The sequence below is a fragment of the Pungitius pungitius genome, chromosome 13, assembly GCF_949316345.1.
Source record: "Pungitius pungitius chromosome 13, fPunPun2.1, whole genome shotgun sequence".
In the NCBI taxonomy this organism is placed as follows: Eukaryota; Metazoa; Chordata; class Actinopteri; order Perciformes; family Gasterosteidae; genus Pungitius; species Pungitius pungitius.
Genome location: NC_084912.1, coordinates 16,511,595 through 16,529,060, shown reverse-complemented (window position 1 = coordinate 16,529,060; position 17,466 = coordinate 16,511,595). Strand labels below are relative to the sequence as shown.

General features: G+C 46.7%; 2 protein-coding genes and 1 pseudogene across 7 annotated transcripts in view; all 3 read left to right on the top strand.

Moving 5' to 3' along the window:
• Positions 1-1,625, top strand: part of ablim1a (actin binding LIM protein 1a) — a 38,758-nt gene extending 37,133 nt beyond the window's left edge. For 2 of the 4 annotated variants that reach the window (XR_009957217.1, XR_009957218.1), the window contains 2 exons: positions 306-440; positions 602-1,625. Coding sequence is in view for 1 of the 4 variants with exons in the window: in XM_037465122.2 (XP_037321019.2) it covers positions 306-386; positions 602-715 (195 nt within the window). In the remaining 3 variants the exon portion in view is untranslated. The remainder of the gene's footprint in view (positions 1-305; positions 441-601) is intronic. The other 2 variants (XR_005119918.2, XM_037465122.2) reach the window with 1 other exon arrangement.
• A 1,619-nt stretch (positions 1,626-3,244) lies between these two features.
• Positions 3,245-6,616, top strand: LOC119213912 (zinc-binding protein A33). 3 transcript variants are annotated; one of them, XM_037465146.2, is made up of 5 exons: positions 3,245-3,615; positions 3,800-3,997; positions 4,138-4,157; positions 4,237-4,379; positions 4,483-6,616. In XM_037465146.2, the coding sequence occupies exons 2-5, from the start codon at positions 3,863-3,865 to the stop codon at positions 5,052-5,054; spliced, it is 870 nt and encodes a 289-aa protein (XP_037321043.2). In that variant the 5' UTR covers positions 3,245-3,615; positions 3,800-3,862; the 3' UTR covers positions 5,055-6,616. The 3 variants fall into 3 exon arrangements, with proteins under 3 accessions (XP_037321043.2, XP_037321042.2, XP_037321041.2); XM_037465145.2 differs by having other exon boundaries at positions 3,764-3,997; XM_037465144.2 differs by lacking the exon at positions 3,245-3,615 and having other exon boundaries at positions 3,702-3,997.
• Positions 6,617-10,855: 4,239 nt separating this feature from the next.
• LOC119214499 (hyaluronan-binding protein 2-like) lies at positions 10,856-14,142 on the top strand (annotated as a pseudogene).
• Positions 14,143-17,466: the final 3,324 nt, after the last annotated feature.

Below are 17,466 nucleotides of genomic sequence, written 5' to 3'. Positions count from 1 at the left end.
AAAAGAAAAGTTACATAACTGTCTTCGTGTTTTTGCCCTTACTCAATCCTTTCGCATGTTTTCTACACATAAAAAATGTGAACACTATGATGGCACCCGCCCAACAACCTAAAATCCAGCTCTCACTGCGTCAGCCTGCTGTCACATACCTCTTCTCCCACCCAGTGTTCCTTTTGTCACAGTCAGAACTACACAAATATCTAAATGTCATAGCTTTGTTGATGACAAATGATTTGCATGATTGTGAAGCTTAGGCCTAGCGGGTAGGTTTGACCTGTTTCACTGACCAGTGTCTCCTTCTGAAGGTGTATCCCTATGAAATGCTCATAATAACCAGTAGAGGGAGAGCTAAACTGCTCAGGGATGTGGACAGAACCAGACTGGAGGTATCAGATTTCCACCTGTCTGCCCACAATTGATACTGGATTTCTCCACTTTGTGTAAATAACATGTTACACAAACACAGTTATAGCCAGGAATGTGCAATATCCATTGCTTCTTGTCATTTTGGCAGTGACCCTTTTTTGGCTTTGATGCTAACCACACACAACCCCCCCCCCCTTCCCTCCTTTGTTTTCTTCACCTTTGTTCTCAATTCTAGCGCCACTTAGCACCTGAAATGTTCTTTGACATCTTTGGAATGGAGATGAAGGAGTTTGACAGGCTTCCCCTGTGGAAGCGCAACGACATGAAAAAGAAGGCCAATCTCTTCTAGAACTCAGAACAGCATGCACATACTGTACATTCATTTAGATAGCACACACCAACTGGAATCTAGATGTAGGCTTTTTGTTTATTTCCTTTTCTTCGGTTCTTTTGTTTTTCCCTGCCATAATCAAGGAAACCATGAAATGGACCCTATTTTTGTTGCTGTGATGCATCCTGAAACTGTGCGTTGAATGATTTGTCCAGATGGACATGCACCGGAAACCAGGAATGGGAATCACTTCTATGTAAAAAAATGACAAATAATGGGAATGAATGATAAATGGGGTCTTTTATTTGTTTTGACAGCGTTTTACTCCTTGCTTTGCTGTGAGTGGAACTGTTCTTTCTTGCTTTTTTCTTTCTGTTTGTTGCTGTTGATTCCTGTGGAACTTTGTAAGTTCAGTAGAAACTCATGGCGCCATTACAAAATGTCCATGCTTGTAGCTTGAACATGTGTCAGCTTTCCTTCGCTTGGGCTGAAACCATTTTAGTCCAAAGTTAGCAAGAATCGGCTCAGTGAGTCTTTGAATACAATTTTTTTTAAACCGCTGTGAAAGCAGTCTGCAGACCCACTAACTATTTTACTGGATCTACATGGAAATTAATCATCAGAGCACCTACACATCGCCAGTCTCCTTCCCTTGGCTACTGTACACGCCAAACATTCACCTGACCCCCACAAAAAGAACATGTCTCTCTTCTCAGGCTCTCATAAACATAGCCAGACACTTTCCCTTTACATGTATTGGAAGAACAAATATATTTTGATGCCATATCCAACATACAGTAGCCAACAAATAGATAAAACACTTCATGTCAGAAACAACTGTATTTGAAAGTAATGTTTTATAAATGAGAACCCACACTGCCATTTGTTGTATTGAAATCAAGCCAATAAAGCTTTAAATCACTATGAACCATATGATCCTCAGCTATACCAAAGGTACCCACTGCCTCTTTTCTGTTCTCTGTTTTCTTCGATGGGTTTCACCAATAAACACATAGTTGGTGTGATGTTAAACAGGGTCAAAGGTTGTCTGAGGACCAGTTGATATTCAGGTGACCAATCACACAATGTCTATCGACCTTCAACACACGGAGACTAGTGAACGACAGCCACCACGTTATGATTTCCTGTGACCGTCTTTACAGATTGTGCTTTGAAAGCCCACTTGCAGCACATCATCCACGAATGTATGTTAGTGATCATTTTCCAAAGCATACCATATTTCTCTTTTGGATTAAAAAATAAGGTGTTATTTAATCCAAACAGCTATTTGTGTTCATATTTTAATATTGATTTGGTTCAAAGTTTCGATCTTTGAAACTAACTCAATTTAACACCATTTTCTTCTCTTAGGCAGCACCTGTGGTAATAAGTGGTAATCGGTGGTAATGTTTTTTTTGATCCGTCTTACCGAAACAGAAATGGTGACACTTGTAATAAAACTGCAGGTGCACTGTCCTCCATTAGTAAGCCATTGGCTGAGTCAAAGCAGACTCTTTGCTTAGCAGCCTTTTTACCTGTGAATGAAGGGTAAACACATGTCATTCACAATTATTGTAATGTTCCATTTAGGTGGGCCAGTGTCTTGGTATGACGCTTGCTGGTTCACTGGAATGGCAGTGACAAATTAAATACAATGTTAATATAATTTATTACATTAACTGCACCTGTGTTTACCCGCAGTGATAGGTCAAAATGGCTGTTTTGAAAACGATGTATTGTGTTACCTCGTGTGGAAAAAGATTGTTACTTGACAGACATTTATGCAATGGAAAAAACACAATAGGTTCATGTGAACTTTAAACGATCATTCTGTTTTGCGTGTTAATACTGTTGCATACAGTTGCTTATTTGAACGCTCTCAGATTGATGCATTCTAGTGGATTTGGGAAAAAAGATAGCTGCAGCCACCTCTTTTATGCCAGAAACAACTAAATTGATCTTAAAATTCAAATGAATGACCACAAATAACATTAGGCATTGATGAGAAACACAGTAAAGTTCCAACCCAGACTCATTTGAAGATACAAAACTGCTTGAAATTATATATAACAAAAACAATCCCACATACCAGTTTGTTGGTTATGTCCAGTATTGCTGTTTTTATACTGCTGACAGAGGATATATCATTAACTAAAAAATAGCATTCTCATTGTATGTGAGGTGGAGGTTTCAAGTTTTTGGGATACTAAATAGTCTTTTGTACCTCACCTGGCCTCCAAAAAAGGTATGGTGCCATAAAATGCTATGTAGTACCTGACTTAAAAATCTCAAAATGAGATTTAAGGTCATCTGAGAAACTTTCTACTTCAGCAGATGAGTGGAAAAACAGCCTTCTGCTCATACATCCTCTACAGAGAAGACCCTACGTGTGGTAACATTCAATTAAATGTATGTTGGGTGGAGGTGTGTCTTTTCTGTATATGTTGTTGGTGGTAAAACACTTAAACAAATATGTAGTTTAGTTTAGTTTTAATGTGGCCTCATTCAATCGCCGAGGGACACATGTGAGACATTGTGGACACAATGAACACAATTGTCCTCTGGGAGAAGGCAGCACTGACAAACTCAAGTGTCAGCTTGAGTAGGAGGCAGCAACAAAGGGGATGTCTCTTCATGTCGAGTGGAAGAGAAAGAAGACGAGGTGGTGGTTGAAGTAAACATGCTCCTGTCAGTCAATCTCTGCTGCTGTCCACATCAAGTCTCCCAGTGAACTACTTCTACATCTGTACTTCACCACAAAGAATCTGACTGACTGAAGATTATATGAGCTGTGCTGAATATGTGTGCAACTCTCTCTACAGGAGACATTACAAAAGCAACGAAAGTATCTAAAGAGCCAAAAGGAAGCGGTGAAATACAGACTGAAAAAACTGGCTGCACGACGATCAGCAATCACAGTAAGTTGTTTTTCGACTAGTCAGTGTTGAAATTGAGCCCCTTCATGCAATCTTTCTGTCTTATTACATATTACATACAGTATATTACATAATAAATAGTTTACAGCCACAAACTAGCAGTATGATAAACTGCTTATTCTGGACTCAGAAAAAGTCCTCAGTGACAAGGCAGAGCATCATACAGAAATATCAAGAGATCCAGGCCGTCCTGGATGAGGACCTGAGGAGGACCCTGTCCCACCTGGAGATGGAGGAGCAGGCTGCTGTCTCTGCCCTTAATGGACTGATGGAAAATAACTGCTCTCTGATCCAAGAGATAGAGCAAGACCTGGCCAGGCTACCCGGATCAATGGACGACACCGACAGAGAGCCTGATACAATGGTAATTCAACTTATTAATAAGTCTAGTGAACCAAATATGATTTGAATATGAATATTATTGGTATAATGGTAATACTACGATTTTCCTTTAATCAAGCTTTTGTGCTTTCTTAATTCTTTTTTTCATATCTCGAGCGGCAGGATATAGGAACACTGAATGGGTAGGAATCAACTCAAAATTGATAATGATAAATGTTCAGTGACAGCAGCTGATGTTTCTCTATGATCTGCCTCCGCCAGAGTGATGGATGCACTAAGCAGGATGGACCCGAGCAGTGTGAGCCTGGACGAAGTTAAATCTGACCAGATCCTCAGCCTCACCAAAAACATGCTTCTGCTTATCACCTCACAGACCCCTATAATCAAGAAACTCACCCAGAGTTGTCAGTTCGCACAATACATTACTTTGATAATGTTCCACACCACATCTTCCCTTTATTCTCTTTGAAGCTTCCTATTCAAAGGTTGTTAAATATGTGTCTCCAGATTCCAGTGAGGTGTGTCTGGACCCAAAGACAGCCCACCCGAAGCTGGTCATCTCCCCCCAAGGTGACAGTGCCACCTACACAGACATCTGGCAGCAGCTTCCTGATCTCCCTGGGCGCTTCGACACGACCCTCAATGTCATGAGCTTGCAAGGATTCAACGACGGCCGCCATTACTGGGAGATTGACGTGACAGGGAAGACTTACTGGGAGCTGGGTGTCACATATCCAAACATCCCCCGCAAGGGCCCCACTGAAGACTGCTGGCTGGGCCGAGGGGACGAGTCCTGGTGTGTGGAGTTATTTGATGGAGAGTATACAGCCTGGCATGGAGGCGTGCCCCATAAGCTGCCTTTAACGAAACGCTTCTGTCGGATCGGTGTTTTGTGTAGTTACCCCGCAGGGTCGGTGACGTTTCTTGAGGCAGACACCATGACGCCAATGTTCTCCTTCTGTGTAGGAAGATTTTCGGACCGCCTCCACCTGGCCCTGTGTCCCGGCCATGACCACTGTAGCACCAATGCTAAGCCTGTAGTGATCTGTAATGCTCCATTGCCTTCCTGTGATCTCTGATTAGTGGCTCTACAGAAAAGTAATTCCTTTCTAATGCACCATTTTCTAATAATGCACCAATTGTAAAGGTTTGTAATTAAAATGCGTTTTGAAGGTATAAACGCAATTATTGTTCAGCATATTACCAATCGCCGATTAGTATAGAGCTGCTAAAATTGTGCTATCTAGTGTGGCCTATCATTAAGTTCATTAAACTAAAAAAAAGAGGACCATGGGAACAGTGTTTGACGTTGTCATGACCTTGCTCTTTGGGCCATGACAAAATGGGAGTTGCACTGTTTTAAAGCGGTTTAATTATTCTTTATTTAACATAGGACAGGGAAAGTCATCAAAAATTACAGGCGGGATGTGAACGTCAGTTTTATCAGTAGTGTAGGATGTGCATGAGGGTAGAGTGTTAGATGTGTGTGGTGTCAAGTGTATCCAACTAAAAAGAAAACGAAGACCAGACAGCGGCCGCACCATACCATGGGACTTCTGCTGGAGAGAAAAAAGAGAGAGTTAATGAACGTCTACAGTTACGTATGTGACCTTAGTTCCCTGAAGGGAACGAGACGCTGCGTGGAAACGCTGTGGGAACGCCCTGCGTGACCGCGTCATGAAGCACGTGTGAAATGGCGAGCTGGTACATCATAGGCGGGCGACGTCAGGACCAGAGCGCTATAAAAGGACCCGAAGGGCGAGCCCATTCATCTCTGAATGGCCGTACCAAGTGCCACAGGCATGCCGGGAGTATGGCATAGACACGCAGCGTCTTGTTACCTTCAGGGAACTAAGGTTACACACGCAACCGGAGACGTTCCCTATCAGGGAACTCGAGCTGCGTGGAAACGCTGTGGGAACGCCAATAGCCAATAGCCACACGCCATATGCGCCAGTGACCGTAGTGTGAAGTCAGGGCGCACACTCAGACGAGAGCACCTGCGCTGCAGGCATGGAGTTAAGGTCTACCCGATAAAACCTCACGAACGTGTGGGGAGAGGACCAGCCTGCCGCCATACAAATGTTGTGCAGCGACCCAGTCAAGCAGAACTTTGGAAGCCGCCATACCCCTTGTAGAATGGGCGAGGACAGCCAAAGGTGCGGGCTGACCGGCCGATTCGTAGGCAAGTGAGATGGCCTCAACCACCCACTTGCTCATCCACTGCTTAGACACCGGGCGCCCAGTATTGGGTGGTCCGAAACACACAAACAACTGTTCAACAAGTCTACACAGGGCAGTCCTGCGGACGAGTCTAAAGCCCTAACTGGGCAGAGGAGGTTGAGCTTCGCTTGGTCCGACGTCAGGAAAGGAGGAGGACAGAACGGCTGCAGCACAATAGGCCCGAAAGTGGTGGACGGAGCCTTAGGAATATAGCCGGGGGAAGGAAGTAAAAACGCCTTCACCATGCCGGGTGCAAACTCCAAGCACGAGGGGGGCCAACGAGAGGGCTTACATATCTCCAATTCTCATGAGGGAAGAAATAGCAAGCACGGAGAGGGTCTTAAGAGCCACGTACTTCACTGCAACCTCTGCGATGGGCTCGAACGGAGCACCTTCTAGTACGACGGCCAGGTCCCAGGAGGGTCGTTCCCCACACCAAGTGGCAAAGAGCCTCCACCTACCGGCATACGCCTTCCTTGTAGCGGGGGCTCTAGAGTGGAGGATGGTCTCCACAACCTCGGTCGAGAGACCGGATTCTAAGAGGCGGGACCCCTCAGGGGCCACACCCATAGTTTCCATAACTCCGGGCAGGGGTGAACGATGGACCCCGAACGTCTGCGACAGTAAGTCCGCCCTGATGGGAATCTCCAAGGGAGGATCTGCGAGGAGCGATATCAGGTCCACGAACCATACTCGGGCCGGCCAGAACGGGGCTACTAACAGTAGACTGACGCCGTCCTGATGGACCCTCTCCAGAACCCCCGGGAGAAGGATGCATCAGGGAGAACCACAGAGGACAGTGTGTCATCTCTCTGGAGGCAAACAGGTCTACCTTGGCACGACCGAAGTGTCTCCACAGGAGCTCCACCACCTCGGGGTGTGGAGTCTCCAGTTCCCGGGCCTCAGCCCCTGTCTCGACAGGGCGTTTGCCCCCTGGTTTAGGTACCCTGGGATATAAACTACTCTCACTGAGCGGAGTTTCCCGAAGGACCACAGGAGGATCTCGCGGGCTAGCTTATAAAGCTGCCGTGATTGATGTACGAGACCATCGATGTGTTGTCTGACCGGACAAGAACATGCTGGTCCGTCAAGGCTGGGCGGAAGTGTTTCAATGCCGGAAACACTGCCAACATCTACAGATAGTTTATATGCCAGGACCGGATATGATGTTGCCACAGGCCCCAGGCTGAGTGACCACTCATGATCGCTCCCCACCCCGTGAGGCCCTGGCACCATTGCGTCTCCAGGGCATCCGCATCTTTCTGTCCACGCACATGTTGAGAGGGCTAGGCCAAATGGAAGAACCCGGTACTGGTAAGCTTTGTCCCCAAAACAAACCTCAGGAACTTCCTGTTTTGTGGGAGGATGGTTATATGAAAGTAGGCGTCCTGAAGATCCATCGTGATAAACCAGTCCTCGGACCTGATCTGTGACGCGATCTGTTTGGGCGTGAGCAATTTGAAGCTCACCTTCGCGACTGTGCGGTTCAACCGGCGTAAATCTAGTATCAGACGCGAACTCCCATTCCTTCTTTGGAACAATGAAGTAACGCCTGTAATAGCCCGACTCCCTGCATGGAGGTAGAACTCGTTCTATAGCTCCTTTCTGCAGCAGAGCCTGCACCTCCTGCTCCATTACCAGAGCCTGCTGGGGGTCCACCACTGTGGGTAGCACCCCTCCAAATCAAGGCGGCCGCCTCCTGAACTGGATGACGTAACCCTTGTTGATTGTACGCAGGACCCGAACGGCCCTCGCGCTCGCTGGGGCCGGCCGTGCCCTGAAACGACGGGGGGGACAGCAGCCTGACTCTTGGAGAGTACCGGGGGGATGGGAGCAACGGGTAGTGCGGTAAAACCCTGACCCCCCCGGTGGGGATCACCCTCCGCCCTGGTAGCTATGGCGTCAGGGCTGTTTGGACGAAGCCTTCTTGGCGGCGACGGGCATGCTCAGACCAGCCCTGCCGCGTGAAGGCCCCGTCTGAGAGTGCCGTGTTGCGGCCCAGCCTTGGCGAGGGGTCCACGTTAACGCTACACTCCCCTACTGCACCAGATATTGCGAGCTTAACAACGGCCTTAAGATGTCGAGTGCCGCAGCCTGCCGCCTCTCACCGTGGAGCTTGTCCGCGACCGGGCTAATAGCGCCCCCGAAGAGGGACGACGGGGAGAGAGGGGCGTCAAGGACTTGTCCTTCTCCCTCAGGCTGGACTGGCTACAGGTGCCTCTCCTTGGCTACCAGGGCTCCCATGGAGCGGCCAACCGACTTGGCCGTCTCCTAGGTGGCCCGTAACGCGAGGTCAGCCGTGTGTCGCAGCTCACGTACTACCTCCGGCGTCAACTCCTTCCCCTCGGCCACGTCGGCAAGCAGCTCCGCCTGATACGCCTGGACTAGCGCCATCATATGCAGGCAGGAAGCCGCCTGCCCTGCCGCCGAATAAGCTTTGCCCACCAGCGACGAGGTAGTGCTCAGGGGTTTGGTGGGCAACACCGGTGTCCTAAATGATACGGCCGGGGGGGATAAATGGCCCGCCAGGGCCCCCTCCGCGACCGGCATGCTCACATAGCCATGCTGTTTAGCCTCAGCTACCGACAAATACAAAGCCGTACGCGGGTTGTGAACACGAGCTGACACCGGCTTCCCCCAGGATGCCGACACCTCGGCGTGGACGTCCGGGAAGAATGGCAAACACCGGCGCGGAGATACTCTACGGGAAGGCAGAAACCGTTCGTGCAACTTACTGCTTGTAGTAGGCTCCTGCTTATCCGCCGGCCAGTCAATACTGAGTATCTCAGCGACTAGAGCGAGTACCTCCAGCAGCTCCTCGGCGGCGGCAGGGAAATTAGGTGATGTGTCCTCGACCTCCGCTGCCTCCACGCTCACCACGTCCAGTTCCTCGGAGCTGGAAGACCGTGAGAGCGGTGCCTCGTCCGGGGTGGAGGAACCCGCTGAGCGTGCCACCGACACCTGGTACGAGGTCCTGGATCCGGCGGAAAAAGGACGGGAAAATGCCTCAGCCGTCCCGAGACACTCCGCAAGGTCCACCTGCGATCCTCATGAGGATAACCGCCGCTCTGCCTTGGCACGAGCGGGGCCAGGAACCGCGTGGAGCGCCTCTCATCGAGCCGTCCTCCTCGAAGAGCGCTCGACGAGAGAGACGCGTGCGCCAAGAAAGGCGCTCGCAATCTTTACAGCCCCCTCAAGGGCTAGCTGAGCGTGCTCCAAGCCCAAGCAGACCACACACAAAGTGTGAGAGTCCCTGCCCGTAATGAAGCGGGTGCAAGGGGGAGCACACTGCACAAAACGTTGCTGAGCTATAGTTAACTCACACGCATTTGATGAAGGCACAGGGATGAATGGGCTTTCCCTTCGGGTCCTTTTATAGCTTCCTGGTCCTGGCGTCGCCCACCTATGACGGACCAGCTCGCCATTGGTCAGATTTTACACGTGCTTCATGACGCGGTGACGCAGGGCGTTCCCGCAGCGTTTCCACGCAGCTCGAGTTCCCTGATAGGGAACCATGGGTCTCTTTTAATCTCAGGGCACCAGGCCCAGGTGCCTTCAATCACCAAACCTGCCCACAAACTTAAATCTCACTGGGAGGCTGCTGCCTCCACAGCAGGGGTCGTCACAGATGTCTATATGAGTTAACATATTTACAAATTAGAACATTTTCTTGAAGGTAATAATTATCACTGATACTGTATATTTACTGTATATTTGATTGAGCATTCTATCAATTTGAATGATTTTGTAAATGAATAAAAGAGCACTCAGTACTTTATGATGAAATATACCTAGCATGTTTGAATCCAAAGTCTCCACAAACAATTTTGCTTTGCAAATATGCTCTCTGACCTGCTGTGTTGGATCCGTGTACAACGCTATTTCAATTAAATAAAAACACATTCTGTTAAGTTATAATATGAAAACTGTTTCAACGAAGGAACAGAGAGAATCCCTTATTTGCAGCTTATATTCTTTCATTTGAAGTCTTTCCTAATATGAACTCTTGTTATCTAAGAAAAACTAGCCAAAGGCACAGTTAAAATCAATGAATGTAAATCAACAAGAGCAGAAGTCGGCCGAATCAAAGGTTTAGAGTACTTACACAGATGTTTTTTGCCAGACTGTTCACCCTCCTGGACGTCCTCTGATCCGCTGCCATCATGAACCTAAAGCTCCTCTCCTTTTGCCTTTTCTTTGTTGGGCTCCTTGTACCCGTTGAAGTATGTATTCATTGTCTTTATTATTATTTAATGACTGTACATTGTTATTATTACTCTTATGTGGTCCTCTCATAATATCCTTCAGCTGAAACATAAAAAGGACAAACACAATCATGATCATGAGGGTCAGGGACCTCAGAATAGGCGGCGCAGAGAGAGAGGAAGGAATGAGGACATATTAAATGTTAAGCGTTTAAAAATAAATAAATAATTATTAATGATATTTCCCTTAAAGCAAAAATATTTTACAATTAATTGTAGACTGTAAGAGAACAAGGAAGATACAATTTATATATATATAACTTTTTAATATATTATTATTTGTGACTTTGTGATTGTGGAGGGAGCTAGTGATGGTGATTTCAACAGATCCCGAAAACGAGCTTTCTCTGTCAACTGTTTTTTCCCAAAGTGTCAGCCCAATCCATATAAGAATGGTGGACAATGCATCAGGGATGGGAATGACTTTGACTGCCTGTGCCCTATGGGGCATAGAGGACGTTTCTGCCATGTTGGTAAATTCTACTCTCAACATTGTTGTTTTGCTATAACTCTGATATACCGACTGATTGAGGAACATTTCTAAGATTCCAGTGACTGCTGTCACCTGCTATGTGGATAACGGAGAGTCATACCGCGGCAATGTGAGTGAAACGGATGAGGGCCATGAATGCCTCTACTCGAACTCTCACTTCATCCTTGGGGCCCGGAGCTGATCCCTTCAACTCCTTCGAGGACAGTGATGGACTTGGCCCTCACAACCTCTGCAGGTAAGGAGAAAATAAATGTGCTTTCACATATCAGCAGACGGTTTTCCCCTGCTATATTCTTCATTCTCCAGCATCTGGACTCCCCAGGAACCTACGCCAGGATCCTGTTTGTAGACTTCAGCCCTGCCTTCAACACCTTCATCCCGCCTCTGCTGCAGGACAAACTCTCTCAGCTGCACGTGCCCAACTCGATCACTGACTTCCTGTCCGACAGGAAGCAGCACTTGAAGCTGGGGAAACACATCTTAGCCTCTCGTCCATCAGCACCGGTTCCCCCCAAGGCTACGTTCTTTCCCCTTTGTTCTTCTCCCTGTACAACAACAACAACTGCACCTCCAGTCACCAGTCCGTCAAGCTCCTGAAGTTTGCTGATGACACCACCCTCATTGGACTGATCTCTGGTGGGGACGAGTCCGCCTACAGGTGGGAGTCTGACCACCTGGTGACGTGGTGCAGCCAGCACAAACAGGAGCTCAATGCCCTGAAGACAGTGGAGATGGTCGTAGACTTCAGGAAGAACGCAGCCCCACCTTCCCCCCTCACCTTGTGTGACTCCCTCGTCACCACTTTGGACTCCTTCTGTTTCCTGGGCTACATAATCACCCAGGACCTCAAGTGGGAGCTGAACATCAGCTCCATCACCAAAAAGGCTCAGCAGAGGATGTTCTTCCTGAGGCAGCTGAAGAAATTCAACCTGCCGAAGTCGATGATGGTGCACTTCTACACGGAAATCATTGAGTCCATCCTCTGCTCCTCCATCACCGTGTGGTACGCTGCAGACACTGCCAAGGACAAGGGCAGGTTGCAGCTTGTCATCGGCTCTGCTGAGAGGGTGATTGGCTGCAATCTGCCGTCTCTCCAGGACTTGTTCGCTTCCAGGACCTTGAAGCGGGCTAGAAAGATTGTAGCGGACGGCTCTCACCCTGGACATGAACTGTTTGTGCCCCTTCCATCCGGCAGGAGGCTGAGGTCCATCAGGACTAAGACCTCCCGCCACACGAACAGCTTCTTCCCTTCAGCAGTCAGGCTCATCAACAGAGCCCGGGGCCCCCACTGACTGACTCTCACTCCCATGTGCATTCACTTTGTCACTTTTACTAGTCACTTTGTTTAGCTGGTGCACTTTATCTTTTTTTTATTTGTAATTTTATCTTATCTCTTCTTACTTACTAACCCATAGCTTTAGCGTACTAACCCATAGCATATATTTTATTATACTTTTCTTTTCTTTTTTTCTTATTGCTGCACTATGTTATCATTATTGTACTGTCTTCCGTCATACACCAACCGCCAAGACAATTTCCATGTACTGTATGTCTAACATACAATGGCAATAAACGTTTCCTGATTCCTGATATGAATGCACTTCATTTATTTTCAAACGTGTGACACAGAAACCCGGACGGACCCAAGATGCCCTGGTGTTTCTTCAGACAAGGCCACAGATTGTCTTGGGATTACTGTGATATCACTAAGTGTCTTCAACCAGGTGAGCTACACAACGTTATTGATGATGAGTCAACAAAGAAGAAATAAATATGTCTTTTGTTGCATTTCGGGCGTGGTGACAACTGAAACAACTCTTCCTGGTGGCATTAGTCCTGATGCTACACTTTCCCCCCCACCGTCCCCAGAACCGTTAACTTTGACTCCCCCTACAAATGTGTTGCCAAGCCAAGCTTCACAACCTTCTCCCACACCCGCAGAAGTTACGCCCAGTGCAGCCGCTCCACCGCAACAGTTTGCCACCTGTGGGCAGCCTCAGCCTAAAGAATGTTGCCCTCCTGGCGCTGCACCCTGGCAGGTGTCTCTGTAAGTGCAAGAGCTCTGTCGACTAATATAGAGGAACCCACAGCACAAACTATACAAGTTGAAAAGTCTGTTTGTTCATGAAAACTACAAGGAGACTCCTGCAGCGCTTTACAATGACATAGGTGATCCATTCATTTCTCACTTAAGATGAAATAGATATAACCCACAAAATTTGAATCCTTTTAAGATGTTTTAGTTAATTAATTAATAATGGTATGTGACACTCAAATACTACAATTTGTATAGATTAGAACATGAGATGCACAGTAAGCATAAGCCATGAATTATATTCTAAAAATAGAATTACATTTTATCTGTGTGTATTTTTTCTTTTGGTTTGACTTTCATTCAAACTGCATTCCCAAAGGCTTGTTGAGGCTTAAAGGCACTGATGGAGTTTGTGCCAATGAGACCCAGTTTGTGAAGACAGCCTGTCTGCCTAATGCCCAACTGCCTGATGGGATGGAGTGTAAAATATCTGGATGGGGTGCCACTGAGGACTGTAAGGCCACATACATATTGAGCCACAAAAAAAGTCAACTTTCATTTTTGTTGCAGATCTTTTGGTTCAGTATCGATTTCTCTCCACATTCTCTCTGCAGCTCCATATGGTTCCCCCCATCTGCTGGATGCCAATGTGTGAAAAGTGCTCCGAACCAAGAGTTTATGGCACAGTCTTGGATAATAGTATGTTGTGTGCTGGCCACCTCCTGGGAGGCGTGGATTCCTGTCAGGTTAATAGAGAAAATGTGCATGATCTCATTCAAAATAACTGTTTGTCTTATATTATGTGCATTGGCTATCTGGTGAGCTGTGTGCTCTTGTTTCAGGGTGACTCCGGGGGGCCGCTAATTTGTGACCAGAATAATGCCAAAGTTCTTTATGGTGTGGTGAGTTGGGGGGACCAATGTGGAAAGAAGAACAAGCCAGGGGTCTACGCACGAGTCACTCAGTTCCTGGACTGGATCAAGTTGAAGACTCAAGCAGCATCTCCATAAGCAGCTTGGAGCAAGTTTTACTCATCATGATTAAGTGTTTGGGTTTTGGTGCAGTTGTAACATAATTTATGCTACTAATCTATGCTACTTAATAAAACCTTAATAATTGAAAGCATTTGCATTGTTTCAGTATATATATATATATACAGTATATATATATATATATATATATATATATATATATATATATATACTGTATATATATGATTCAAACTAGACCCAAAATCCAAAAAGTTTTTTTATCAAATGTTGTTTGTGTGTGGAAATAAATACTTCTCTTTACTTTACTTCTCTGAGTCCTTGAAGGGGTAAAGTCTCATATTATCTATCAGGCAGACTATGTCTTCATGGCTTCAACAGGAATTGCATTGGGGTGAATATAAGTAAAATATTTTAACAATTGGCAGATACTTCATCATTCTTTGGATGAATTAAGTTAAGGTCCTTTGTGATGACACGGCATGAAAAGTGCAGGTATTAACGCTATATTTACACCATGCTGATGAATGCTTCATATTACTTTTCACTTTTGTCTCCTGTCTTCCCTGTATGGCCCAGAGTAAAAGAGGTCATGGCTGCCCCCTGTTACATATAAGGACATTAATCTTGTTGTTTTATTCTCTTTTCAAAAGCATTAGTTGCCCGTTCCTCGGGTTCTAACAAATGTAAATTTTAATAAACAAGCCAAATAAAAAATGACTGCTCAAATGCATACAAGGTTACCTTTTCTCATTCTCTCACCACTATTTAAAGGACCATCATTTCCTACAATGTGCACAATTGGCCTCACTGGGCGTTTTGATTGCTGCAGGGTAGCAACTTTGTCAGGACCCCGACATGTTAGAATGAAAGCACGCACGTCCTGCATGGTCCGGGGACCACCTGCATTCTAGTGGATTTGGGAAAAAAGATAGCTGCAGCCACCTCTTTTATGCCAGAAACAACTAAATTGATCTTAAAATTCAAATGAATGACCACAAATAACATTAGGCATTGATGAGAAACACAGTAAAGTTCCAACCCAGACTCATTTGAAGATACAAAACTGCTTGGAATTGTATATAACAAAAACAATCCCACATACCAGTTTGTTGGTTATGTCCAGTATTGCTGTTTTTATACTGCTGACAGAGGATATATCATTAACTAAAAAATAGCATTCTCATTGTATGTGAGGTGGAGGTTTCAAGTTTTTGGGATACTAAATAGTCTTTTGTACCTCACCTGGTCTCCATAAAAGGTATGGTGCCATAAAATGCTATGTAGTACCTGACTTAAAAATCTCAAAATGAGATTTAAGGTCATCTGAGAAACTTTCTACTTCAGCAGATGAGTGCAAAAACAGCCTTCTGCTCATACATGTCCTGAATATGTGTGCAACTCTCTACAGGAGACATTACAAAAGCAATAAAAGTATCTTAAGAGCCAAAAGAAAGCAGTGAAATACAGACTGAAAAAACACATCGATCAGCAATCACAGTAAGTTTTTTTTTTTTAAATTGAGCCCCTTCATGCAATCAGAAAAAGTCCTCAGTGATAAGGGAGAGCATCATACAGAAATATCAGGAGATCCAGGTCGTCCTGGACGAGGACCTGAGGAGGACCCTGTCTCACCTGGAGATGGAGGAGCAGGCTGCTGTCTCTGCCCTTAATGGACTGTTGGAAAGTAACTGCTCTCTGATCCAAGAGATAGAACAGGACCTGGCCAGGCTACCAGGTCAATGGACGACACCGACAGAGAGCCTGATACAATGGTAATTCAACTTATTAATAAGTCTAGTGGACCAAATATGATTTGAATATCCTTCATGCGGTGGAGCCATTGGAGCGGGCGTGGTCCGAACAGAGGGTGAATGGGCGTCCAAGGAGGTAGTAGTGTAGGGAGTCCACCGCCCACCGGATGGCCAGGCACTCCTCCACCGTGCTGTACCTGGCCTCCCTCTCTGACAGCTTCCGGCTGATGTAAACCACGGGGCGGTCGACCCCCTCCACCTCCTGGCACAAAACGGCCCCCAGCCCCTGTCCGATGCGTCGGTCTGCAGAGTCAAGGGGGGAGAAAAGTTAGGGGTGTGGAGGAGCGGTTCCCCACAGAGAGTCTGTTTTACCTTCTCAAACGCCTGCTGGCTCTGCTCTGACCACTGGATCTGAAGCACTTTTCCGGGTCAGGTCGGTCAAGGGGTTTGTGAGGTCCGAGAAGCCTGTGATGAACCGTCTGTAATACCCCGCCAGCCCCAAAAAAAACCCTAACCTCTTTTTTTGTCTTGGGACGCGGGCAGGCCGCAATAGGTCATGTCCACCTGAGGGCGCACCTGCCCGCCCCCCAAGTGGTACCCCAAATACCGTACCTCCCTCCGTCCAACTGCACACTTCCCTGGGTTGACGGTGAGCCAGGCCCGCCCCAGCGACCGCACAAGCTCCGCCCAGGTCGTGCTGTGGATGATAACATCATCCAGGTAGGCGGCCGCGTATGCGGCGTGCCGGCGAAACACCCGGTCCATGAGCCACTGGAACGCGGCCGGGGCACCGAACAAGCCAATGGGAAGCATGGTAAATTGGTGTAAGCCATACGGAGTAGAGAAAGCCATTTTCTCCTTGGACTCTGACAACAGAGGAATCTGCCAGTAGCCCATAGTCAAATCCAGGGTTGTAAAAAAACGTGCAGTGCCCAGCAGGTCCAGGCTTGCCACTTAGCCAGGAGTTTAGAGTTGGAAGAAAGAAGCAATGCAAGTACCTTTTCTCCCGGTGTGAATTGTCGCAGCCTGGCTCCTCTGTCGTACAGCCGTTGTTGCTGTTCCTGGGCCCGGAGCAAATTCTCCTGTGACATCCTTCCCAGTGTGTAGAGTTTTGCTCACAGGTCCAGAACGTACTGGATCTCATTCATGCTGGGGCTCGGACCTTCCTCCGAGTTTTCTTTAATAAGGTCCAGCACCCCGCTCGGCAGGGCTGGACTGGGACAAAAAAAAGGCCCTGGCATTTTTGCTCAGACCGGCCCACCACAATCAGTCGGACACAACCACCAACCAGTACACTATCCTTGCGGTGCCTGTAGATATGCATATCTACTGTTCCGTTCCCAAAAACCCATACCCATAGCTGAGAAATACTGTAAGTGCCATGGACTGTAATGTCGGTAATCAGACAGTTGATGGACCCCATTGACTTCCATAGTAGAAAAAAAAATACTATGGAAGTCAATGGGGTCCATCAACTGTCTGATTACCGACATTCTTCAAAATATATATTTTTGTTTAGCAGAATAAAGAAACTCATACAGGTTTGAAACAACTTGGGTCTCAACAATTAGAGGTGTATTTTGTTTGACACCAAACAAAATACACCTCTAATTGTTGAGACACTTCCCATAAAAAACCTATACAAACAAATTACTTACACATAAAGTCCTGATAATATATATATACAATTTAGAGTACTCACTTGCCATAATATTGCATATTGATGACATTA